Genomic DNA, 11,472 nt, shown 5'->3' with positions numbered 1-11,472 from the left:
TTTTTCTTTGCGTTCTGATGGTAACCTGCTTGTCTTGCGTGTATGTGTGCCAAGTTGCTTCAGTCGTGTCCGACTCTTTACAACCCCATGGACTGTACCCCACTGGGCTCCTCTGTCCAAGGAATTCTCCAGGAAAGAATACTGGAGAGTGTTGCCATGCTTTAGGATCCCTTCCCAATCCAGGGATTGAACCCATGTCTCTTACATCTCCTGCATCGACAGGTGGGTTCTTTACCACGAGCGCCACCTGGGAAGCCCAGCCTGCTTGTCTTGGGTGTGCTCAGAGATAACCCAAATTCTTTTTGGAGGTGGGTGCAGGAGAAATCATAAATAGATAGATGAAGGCGTCTGTGTGGCGGCTTGTACATCTTTCTGGAGTCCACATTCTCACCAGATTCACCCAATAAATGCTCAGTCTGAGCTCCTGACACGAATCCCAAAGGAAGCACCCAGAAGGGTCCTCCAGGGGAGCACACCCACCTTCGGCTCTTACCTAAGCGGGCATGGAAGGCCCACAGGCCAGATTCTCTCTGCAGACTGGCTCTGCCCTTGGCAATCTTCTTGTCCCATTTTCTAATTTTACCCGTGGGGAAACTGAGGCCCAAAGGGCCAAGGAGGGTACTAGGGTTGTCCGCTCAATTTGCAAATTTTATTGTACACCTGCTGTGTGTTGAGCCTCGTGTTGAGAGCTGAGGATACAAGGTGGTGGGGAGACCTCTTTTTCCTTCTGAAAAACCTGGGTAAGGAGAGTGGGGCCTTATCCTCCTGGTGGGTCAGGAATAAGACACTAAGCAGGGATGTGGTAGGTTCCGCACGAAGCATAGAGCAAGTCAGCTTGCAGCATGCGAGTCCGCAGGCAGCATCTCCTGCCAGGCCTGACAGGGCAGGCTGTCCTCTAGCTTGGGAGCAGACTGTCACTTCCTGCCTGGCCACCAGGCAGAGCCGACTCAACGGACATGACTCTGAGTGAGCCCTGGGAGACAGCGAAGGACAGGGAAGCCTGGCGTGCTGCCGTCCATGGGGTTGCCAAGAGTTGGACACAACTTAAGTGACTGAACAGCAACCAGGCAAAGCATTTGGCTATGCAGTGTGAGAAAGCATGCACACTTGTGTGTGTAAAACTGTGCACGCCCAGTGCCGAAGCGTCTCTTCACTAACGCAGTGAGACTCCCTCTGGCGGTGGGGGGTGTACTGGAGGAGCCGCGGCCGTTGACTTTGGGGAAGGTCAGCTCTGCTGGGGTGAGGGACTGTCTAAAGGAGGTGTCACACCCGAGGACCTGCTCGCTTGGTTTCTGAAGGCGGACAAGGAGTTTACCAGGTGATCAAAGGGAGTGGGACCCAGCAAATATAAAGTATCAGAGCGCCAAAATAGGAATGGGGCTTTTTAGGGAGAGATGGGAACGCGGCAGGGCCTGGACTGGGATCCGCTACCTTAGAGTCTTCTAGCAAAGGGGGCAGGTGCAGAAATACTAAGTATCTCCACACGCACGGGCTCTTCCTTCCCCATCCTGGTGCTGCTTTGGACCTCGGGTCTGGTTGTTCAGGGTCTGTTTCCCTCCCAAGTTTGAAGCCCGTGGGAAACCACAGAACGTGCTCCACGGGCGTCTGAACCAGGCGCAGCCGGTTCACCTCCTGTCTCTGGCATTCCTGGCTGTGTGGCCTTTGGCTATTTGCTCACCCTCTCTGGACCTCAGGGTCTTCACCTGGAAACGGGGTTTGGAAAACCCCACCTTGCGGGACTGTTGGAGGAGTGCCCGGGAGGCCAACGTGCAGGGTCCACTCCCTGCGGCCGAGCGGCCCCCTGACCCCTGCCCTTCACCCTCGTCCAGGGGATGACCCCTCGGGAAGGGGCCCCTCTCCTGCAGCGAGCCCCAGCTCTGCCTTCCAAGCCCATGGAGGGTCCTCCCGAGACACCGCTCCCGAGCCCGCGGGCGCTGCGGGTGGGCGTGAGAAGGCTGGAGAGGCGGCCCCCCGCCCCGCGGCCGCGGCCCTCACCTGACCGTGGACTGGTACACCAAGTCCTCGCGCCGGCGGTAGCTCTCCATGTGGGAGAAGTTGGTGGAGAACATGGCGTCGAAGGTGAAGATCTTCTGCTTGATGGTGCCGCCGTCCGTCACCTGCAACGCAGCACAGAGGAGCCGGGGTGAGCGCTCAGCCAGCACCACCTTTCCTGAGGCGGAGGCTGGGCTCCCGAGACGCTGCGGAGAGGCAGGCAGGCCGGGAGGACTCTCTGGGGGAGGTGTCGTGAGCGTCACTCTTACCCTCCCGGGTCTTCCGTCCCCACTTGACGATGTACAGGCTGAGGCTCTGAACTCAAGGCCCTCCCTGAGGCCCGACAGTTCAGCAGGAGCAGGGCCACCCTTCTCTCGGGCTCGTCCCAGGGCACCAGGTGAGGCCACTTCGGTGATCCCACCGATTGGCCTTGCCAAGATGATGACCAAAGCTTGGGGCGCTGCCCCGCCTGGGGCAGAGACCGTAAATGTGTTTGGCCCAAAGCCATCCTTGCCCAAAGAGAGAGGAAAAGGTGGAACAGGCTGAACAGGAAGAGAGGAGAGGAACTGGGATCGGGGAGCAGTCCCCCTGGGCTGAGATCTCGTATGATTTCAAAATGCTAAGCGGCAACAATTTCTGATAAATTCTACAAGGGGGAGGGCCAGAATAGCAAGGGAGTCCAGAGGCGGGGCAGCACCCAGCCTGCAGACAGAGTAACCCTGGAGGGCTTCCTGGAGGAAGCAAAGTCTCAGTTGTCTTCTGAAGCAAGAGTAGGAGTCAGCCTGGTACCCGCAGGGAGGGCTCTCGAGCCAGAAAGGGCAGCAGCAGCAAAGGCCCTGGGGTGGGAAAGAACTTCGCGTGCTCAGTGAAAGGAGCCTATTCAGAGTACCTGGGGCGGAGAGTAAGTGAAGTCAGTGAAATGAGGACTTCGTTAGGGAGGGCCTGGTAGGCAAAAGAACTCAGCTCTCCTGAGGGCCGAGGAGGCACAGAGCTTCAGGTTCTGTTTACAAGCTCCTTCTGATTGAAGGGACTTGTCTGGAGACCAAGGAACCCGGGGGAGCCTGGGAGGAACCCAGTCGACTGACACGGGGGATGCAGAGAAGACGACACGGTGGGGGGCTTGCCTGCCTCCAGCTGCCCTCAGCACAGGCGAGGAGGGAGGGCACCAGGTCCCCATTTCACACAGGGACACGGAGGCCGCAGAAGGCAGGGGCTCCCGGGAGGTGGCAATAAAGCTCCCGCTGGAAGACAGAGGCTACTCGGTGCCCAGCTGCTCACAGCTGATTAAAAGCCGGACCCCAGCATGCCCTGATCCCACCGCCCGCCTGCCCGCACCCCCAGGGCCGGGCTGCTCCCCGCTAATGAAAGTGTTACTCCACAAAGCAGCAAGGTACGTGTTGTCACTGTTTCAATTATTTATCTGTTTACCCGGCTGCAGTTTTCCGCTTGTCTCAGCAACTCTATTATAGGCCGGGAGCTTGCAGCCTCTCACCACTCAGCTGGGCTCCGTGCTAACAGCCTGCGACGGGGAGGCCTCATGCCTGGTCCTGGAGAAGTGGAATTAACTCCCTGCGGCTCTGTGTGCTGGAGGCAGGAGAGGGGGCTGGGAGGGTGGCGGCCAGGGATGGGGTTTCTCCAAGGGGCTTCAGGGATGCGGGAGATGCTGAAAGCTGCCTGCCCAGCCTAGCCAAGGCAGCACTGGGTCCTCCGCCTCCCTGGGAGGACCGGCCTCAGCACAGCTGGGCCACCCTGGGCACGTCTGGATCCCAGCTGACTTGGACCACATCTGTCTGGCCAAGGTGGTTTTGCTGCTGGTTTGGGGGCTTCCCTGTAGCTCAGACAGTAAAGAATCTGCCTGTAATGCAGGAGACCTGGTTCGATCCCTGAGTGGGGAAGATCCCCTGGGGGAGGGCGTGGCAACCCACTCCAGTATTCTTGCCTGGAGAACCACCATGGACAGAGGAGCCTGGTGGGCTACAGCCCATGGGGTTGCAAAGAATCAGACATGACTGAGCAGCTAACACTTCAGAGAACAGAGATTCAGTTCAATCCAGCCAGCATTTATCAAGTGCCAGCTGTGTGCCAGGCACAGGCAATGCCAGTATGGATCACCCTCCTGAAACTGCAGGTTTGTGAGAGTAGGAGTCCTTTAGCAGTGCTGGGGTCTCCAGGGAGCCCTGGCTGGCAGGGTTCAGAGTGACGGCAACACCTTCGCAAGCTCCGGGACCCCGAGAGGGGTCAGCAGTGACTTGCCACTCCAAGGCTTCTCCGAGCTCACACCTCTGTGTCTCCTGCAGGCTCATCCGCAGCGCATACACTTCACTTGCTTCCTCCCCGGGGGCTTCATGCTTTTTTGACGGCGCTTGCGGTGCAGGGCTTCCCCGGTGGCGCTAATGGTAAAGACCCCGCCTGCCAATGCAGGAGACATAGAGACGTAGGTTCGGTCCCTGGGTCGGGAAGATCCCCTGGAGGAGGGCACGGCAACCCACTCCAGTCTTCCTGCCTGGAGAATCCCATGGACAGAGGAGCCTGGCGGGCTGCGGTGCATGGGGTCTCGAGGAGTCAGACAGGGCTGAGCGACTGGCAGGCAGCACGCAGGGCCATCAGGAGCCAGGCTGTCCCATCCCTGGTCTCTCCCCTCGCCTCTCACCAGCTTCCCAAACGGGGAAACAAGACGGTGGAGGGAGAGGAGCAAAGTGCCTTTAAACCAGAGCCCTGAACTGGGAGACGATTTTACTGCCTCCTCGCGGGGACATCTGGCGATGTCAGGAGCCAGGCTTGGTTGTCACAACTCAGGGGCAGGGAAGCTGTAACCCTCCTACAAGGCACAGGACAACCTCCCCCCGCCACCCACAAAGAATTATCTGATCCAAGGTTGGGAAATCTGCTTGAAGTCCCTCCCTTTTCATATAGCAGAATGGACCATAACCTCCCCATTTTGCAGATGAGGAAACTGAGGCTTGGAGAGGCAAGGTGATGCAGTCAAGGTCCCACACCGAGCTCTTGGCGGAGTGCTGGCTCCCAGATCAGGGTTCACACGCCACCTGCTAGGCTGCCAAGGGCTGTGAATGAACTAAACGCCTCCCTGCCCTTCTCTTTACCCTCAGCGGCTGCCTCGTTAGGAGGGAAAATGCCAGAAGCCAGCGGAGGTGTGAGAAACTTTCTGCTACAGCCGTGAAAGTGGAAGGCATCCTGCCCATTTGACTTGCAGCCTCACCTTCCTTCAGGCGCTGCTTTTTTTATCTCCTCCTAAAATGTGGCAGCCCTGTCGTCCCAATCTCAAATTTCACTCCATTTTTTTTTTTATTATACAAAGGAGGGTAAAAAAAATCTGTCAGTAAAACTGTCTCCTCAAATTTATTCTCCGGGACTGAGGTTTTTATTGCTGGGAAAATACACCCACACCCCACATACACTCATATGTACCCACACACCCCAGATAAAACACCGAAGAATTATTTGAGTCGTAAATCGCTGTTTCAGGCTGTGGGACGGGGAGTTTCAAGGACGCACCTAGCTTTCTTTTCCTTCTATTTACATCTTTTTCTCTGGGGCTGTGTCTGGCCGCTGTGGTTACACTGGCAGCCTGAGACAAGCACTCACTCCTTCTACCCAAGGGATCTGCTGTCCCAGCTCCCTGCCACCGCCTCTTCCTCAGCCTCAGGGAGGGTAAAGGAAAGTAACGGACTCGAAATTCACTCTCAGACTCTGTGTATCATGGGAGATAGCACAGCCCACGGCCAAGTGAGAGGCCAGAGCCAGGGAGACCACGGCTGTAGCAACAAGCATTAGACAAGTGTCATCTGAGGCCCACGGAGGAGCTGAGGCTTCCTTTGGAGGAAGGGGCAATCACAGGAGTCTTCCTGGAGGAGGTGGGCCCTCTTCTGGGAGCACCTAGTCTCAGGCTGCTTGTCCCTCCTATGGGAGGCTTGAGCAAGAAGCTAGACTGACTTCCTCCACACCAGTTGAATCCTTGGTTTTCGGTTACTACTTGGTACTTTTGATCAAGCTATAGCACCTAAGTCTCAGTTCCCGCATCTGTAAAATGGGGATAACCCAACATCTTCTTGGAAAGATTAAACGAGACAAGGCTGGGACAGATCGCCTGGTGTGTGGTCAGTGGAGATACCAACTGTTATGAACACTAACACTTTTCTTAGTCACCGCTTTTTCTGTGTCCCTTTTCCTTCTTCAGGGCTAAAGAGCAGAATATCACTTGCTGAAAAGCCAGAGGATGCAGAAAATCAGTCAATGAAAGAAAGGGTCCAGCCCTGGGGAGGGGGACAGGTGGAAGGAGCTGGAAGCCAACGTGGGCACCGAGGATGGAAAGCAGGGGTCCATGCTTGCAGGGAGAGAGCACAGAGGCCCGGAAACTTGCTGAACTTGTATGATTGCATCAGCCCAGAGAGAGAGCTTGAGGAGCCTCCGAGCAAGGACCGGGGTGGCAGGCTGGTTGCAGAGACTCCAAGACAGTCTCCCAGAGCCCAGGGCAGGTGGGGCCAGGAAGTCAGGACAGAGGATGGCAAGGCTGGCAGGGGCAGACAAGGTGCTGTTGGAGAGTTGAAGACGTGTGGGGTTTCCTTCCTCCAGAGGGAGACGGGCTTGTGTGTTCAGCCATTCATTCAACAGATTTTCACTGAGTCAATAAACAGGCTTGAATGTGAGCTACTTCTAGAACATATACTCTGTGAGGGCACGGTCTCTGTCTACCCTGTTCACGCTCTGCCCCCCAGAGCTGGGCACATGGTACTTAGTAAGTATTTGCTACACGAATGAGCTGATGCTGGGAAAGATTGAAGGCGGGAAGAAAAGGGGACGACAGAGGGTGAGATGATTGGATCGCGTCACCGACTCAATGGACATGAGTTTGAGTGAGCTCCGGGAGTTGGTGATGGACTGGGAGGCCTGGCGTGCTACAGTCCATGGGGTCGCAGAGAGTCAGACACGACTGAGCAACTGAACCGAGTTGAATCCGCACCACGTGCCAGGCCCTGGGGACCCCACGAGGAACCGAGAAGCCACCCCTGCTGCTTGACAGCACAGACTGGCCTCAGGACAGCCTGCTGCGGCCACGCCTGGGTCGGATGGGGCTTCCTGGTAGGACCAGGCCCCACGGGGAAGGTGGCGGGACCATCCGTGTGGTGATGCCCCAGAGAGAACCCGCGTGCCCCTGACGCGCTGTCTCTTGGGGGCCATCCTGAGACAGGCTGGGACCCGGGACCCTTTGCTGCCATGCTTCCACCTGGACAAACTTCTCAAAAATACTAAGAAAGTCTGTGGGACTAGACATGACTGCGTGGATGCTGCAGCGGGAGCAAATTCTGGACCAAATGATACAAAAGACCAAAAAAACCCCCAAACCAACTGCCACTTCTAAAGAACTGGGAGCAAAGATCAGGTGCCGGGAGCGAAGGCAGGGAACTCCCCATGCCCCCGTGCACTCAAGCCACGGGGGGGCACCCAAGCCAGCCCTCTGGACACACCCCTGCCCTCAGCCCACCTGAGGGATCCGTTCTCGCCAGCACCCCCTCCCCCTGTGACTTGCTCTCTCTCCCTCCCGATGCAGCAGGGGCCCAGGGGAGCCTTGCCTGAGTCTCTTGTCTGTCCTGTAGTCAATTTCTATTGATCTGGAAAGACCAAGAACCCCGGCTAGTATTGGTTCCCTGAATGATCAGCTACAGCGAACGGAGACCTGGGTTCTAAATCGCTCTGCATCTCTCCTCTTTCCAGGCCTCAGTTTCCCGAAATGCTCAGTGAAGAGACGTGGGGCAGGGTGAGCTCTGAGGGCCGTTTCTACTCTGAATGCCCAGATGCTCTGATTCTGGAACAGCTGGCCCCGGAGGCCGCACCTCCACATGCCCTGCCCACTCAGCCGAGGTTCCGCAGCCGCCCCCGGGTCCCAAGGCTGCCTGACCCCGCCTCAGGGCCCCTACTGCCCCCCGACCAGTACATCTGGCTTCAGCCGGGCTGAGCTGATTTTGCAAGTGCAGCCACCAAAGTGTGGCAAACGGACTGAATCCAGCCAGCAGCGAGAGAGCCTGCGGGGCTGACGGGGGATTTCCATTTGAAAAACAAATAAGTCTCCAACTCTAGCCTCCTCCCAATGTCCCTGGGTGCCATCATCCAGAAAAGAAAAAAGAAAAAGGAGTTGGGGGAATCGCCTCCCCCTACCCCGAACCTCCTCCTCTTTGTGTTCCGCAAAACCAATTACAGGTTGGAAATAGCTGTAATAAACTTGATATCCCACTTATGGGCCAATCCCGCCGCGGCTGGAAAGTGTAATGGTGGCGGAGAGTGAAAACCACTGGTGTATTTTACCGCAGCTGTTTAAATCGCCTGCCTACATTATCCCAACTCCTCTCCAGCCGGGAAGGAATTTGCTCTCCTGGAAATGGTGCAGCTGAGGTCTCTGTGGCTGGGCAGTGAGAGGGAGCGTTTGCAAGGAGGGCTTTAATGAACTGATTAGACATGGAAGAGCGATGGCGTCTGGGCTCGGGAGTCAGGCCGGCTCAGGTTCAAATCCCAGCACCAGCAGGTTCCAGGCGGCTCCCAGGCTGTTAGAACGGGCAGGAGCCACGGCTGCCCTAGAGGCTTGTCGTTGAGGGAGAGGGACGCTGAAAGTGATGAATGGTGGCCAGAACTCTGGGCCAAGCATGAGGAGGCTCAGCTCGCCCGTGGGGGCTGTCACTGCTGGCTCTGGGCTCTCAAGCAAGTCACCAATAGTCTTGGAGCCTCAATTTCCTTATCTGTAAGAAGTTCATCAGACCCAGGCTTCCCTGGTGGCTCAGCCGGTAAAGCATCTGCCTGAGATGCAGGAGACCTGGGTTTGATCCCTGGGTCGGGAAGATCCCCTGGAGAAGGGAATGGCAACCCACTACAGTATTCTTGCCTGGATAATTGTATGGACAGAGGAGCCTGGCAGGCTACAGTCCATGGGTTTAGAAAGAGATGTACATGACCGAACGACTGAGTTGTTAAAAATGCCTTAAAAAGAACCTGTGAAATGCCTATATGTGAAAGCATCTTGTAAAACGTGAAGAGCACATCTAGAAACTTCTGCCATGCAATTGGCACCTGGAAGTCTCCTCTCCACCCCACTCAACCTCGAGTGCCTAGCATGGGTTTTGGCACATGGTCTGCCCTTAACGTACATTTGTGGAGTGAATCAATGAGTCAGCAACAGGAGTGTTCTGAAGTCTACTTAGACATGTCTCCATCCAACCACTCAGAAATTATGCGGAGAAAGTGCCCTCTGAGGACCGCAAAGGTAACGCCAGATCAGACACTGCTGGAGAAAGGCTGAGATCAAGTCAGCCTCAGCACTGGGGCCAAGCCGGCTGTGCGTTCAGGCATTCGCTTACTGACTGAGTTCTTTTCGAGAGCTATGCTTGATTCTGGGACAGCTGCTGTGGACGCAGCTTATGAGCCGGTGAAGAATCATCTCACTTAACTGTCTGCAGTGGGTGTCTTCCAGCTCCTCCAGCAAAATCTGAAGCCCAGGAGGGCTGAGACTTCATTTCGTTCAGCGTTGTATCTCCCCCGCCCAGAGCACAGTTGCTGACAGAGGGGGCTCTCGGTCAATATTTCTATAGAAACAAAATCTCTTGTACAGATGCAGAAACTAAAGGCAGTGAAGGGCTGCTGCTCGTCCAGGCTGCCCAGGCTGTCAGTGGAGGAGTGAGGACTTGAACCTGGGTCCGAGTCTGAGGTCCAGAGAGGAAGTAGCCCAGCTAGTGGTAGAGTTGGGTGAAGGGTTGGGGTGGGACAAGGAAGGGAGTGGGGATTCTAGGCAGAGGGAAATGTGAGCCGGGTGCGGGCACCTGCTCAGAGAGGAGCAGGGAGAGCAGAAGTGGAGAGCAAGAGGGGACAGCAACGCGGCCTCCCTGCGGCTCGCTGTGTAGCGGGAGGGCCACAGGGTTCCTGCCTTCCCTGTTGCCATGGTGACCCTGGACCACTCTTCCTCTACACTCCCTGCCCACCTGCTCTCTGCCCTGGGTCTGCTCTTGCATTGCCCTGGGAGCGGGGGCAGGGGGCAGCCACAGAGAGGAGAGGACAGGCTCCCCCGGGGCCTGGGGGAGGAGGGTGCCGGATTCCCAGGGGAAGCAGGTGCCGCCCACCACGCCCCTCCGAGTGGCCGGGTCCCACCCCCACTCTATCTCCCTGCAAGCCCTGGCTTCTGGCAGGGCTGGGCTCGGGGTAATTGGCTTCCCCTCGTGCGTGTGGGAGATCCGGTTTTGACAGAGACAGCTGGTGTCATAAATCGCCTTGTCTCATCTGGTTACCGTGCAAAGGCAGACAGCAGCTCGGGGATGAGGTGCGGGGCGCGCCCGGGCCGGAGGCAGCTGAGAATGGCAGGCAGGGGGGGGCGGCAGCTGGCTCTGTGGGCCTCACGCACGTGGACAGGAGCCTATACAAGTGTGAGGAGGTGTGTGTGCAACGGGTGTGGGCGCAAGGGGTGCCCAGGGCTGCTGGAGGCCAGATCCTGTGACTGAGCACCAGTGCAAGTGAGAAAGCCTGTATTCGGGGCTGTGGGGACGGAAGTGTGCCAGCAAGGGCGAGTGGATGGATCTACATGCTTCTGGGTTGCGTGGAAGGATGCACACGTGTGTGTAAAGCACGGCACTGGTGAGACTGTCTCGTGTGGTTCTAGATGCCTGGGGGCGAGCGTGAGGGCTCGGGGGTGTGTCAGCAAGACTGTGTGTGCACGCTCAGGATTGCGTGTCGGGTTGTGGGCTCACAGTGTGTGTGCCCCTCTGCGTGCACGAATGCCGCCTCACCCATGACGGAAGCCCGGTTTATACTCCCTGTTCCCTGCTCCAGGCCGGGGACAGGGAACGTCAGCTGGGGTGGGTGTGAGGGGAGCAAGTGCGTGAGAAATGCCACGCTAGGAAACACCATCCCGCCAACGCTGTCTCTTTGCCATCACCCACCCCCGGCTCAACCAGTCAAATGCAAAAACCACAGTCAGGACCCAAGCACCAAAGGCCCCAAACCCCACCAGACACGGGACGCCGAGTCCTCCCTTACTTATCTCCTATGTCACCCTAAAACCCCTCGCTGCGGGGGCCGGCAGGCAAAAAACGGTGGGGCCAGGACGGGTCTGGATAGATGCTAGGGACTCGCACATCTGTGCACAGCAGCATGCCCTGGCCAGGTGGGAGCAAGGTCTGAACGTTTCCATTTTCCTGAAAGCCCGTCCCAGAGGCCTTCGCTGCCTCCCAGAGCTTCCTCAAACTCATGTCCCTTGGGTCAGTGATGGTGTCGAACCGTCTCATCCTCTGCCGCCCCTTCTCCTTCTGCCTTCGTTGTAAAATGCTTAGCAAGGTAAATATTCTTTAGTAGATACTATTATGGCTATAATTTTGTTGCAGGAAGGTGGGGAGCCCCTGAGACTTCAAGCAGGGGAGTGACAGCTTCACCAGGGTCAGAACAGTCCTCCTGACTATGTGTGGGCAGCCCAGCTGGGCCAGGTGGGTCTGG

At 57.1% G+C, this 11,472-nt stretch overlaps 1 protein-coding gene across 1 annotated transcript in view; it reads right to left on the bottom strand.

Moving 5' to 3' along the window:
* IGSF21 (immunoglobin superfamily, member 21) overlaps nt 1–11,472 on the bottom strand; it is a 155,630-nt gene that overhangs the window by 88,085 nt on the left and 56,073 nt on the right. Inside the window, exon 3 of the mRNA XM_010830220.1 lies at nt 1,996–2,117. Coding sequence (XP_010828522.1) covers nt 1,996–2,117 — 122 coding nt within the window. The remainder of the gene's footprint in view (nt 1–1,995; nt 2,118–11,472) is intronic.

Source organism: Bison bison, unplaced genomic scaffold (genome assembly GCF_000754665.1).
Source record: "Bison bison bison isolate TAMUID 2011002044 unplaced genomic scaffold, Bison_UMD1.0 scf7180017864516, whole genome shotgun sequence".
Taxonomy (NCBI): Eukaryota; Metazoa; Chordata; class Mammalia; order Artiodactyla; family Bovidae; genus Bison; species Bison bison.
Note: the sequence above shows the minus strand (reverse complement) of the source record. Positions and strands in the feature narration are given on the sequence as shown.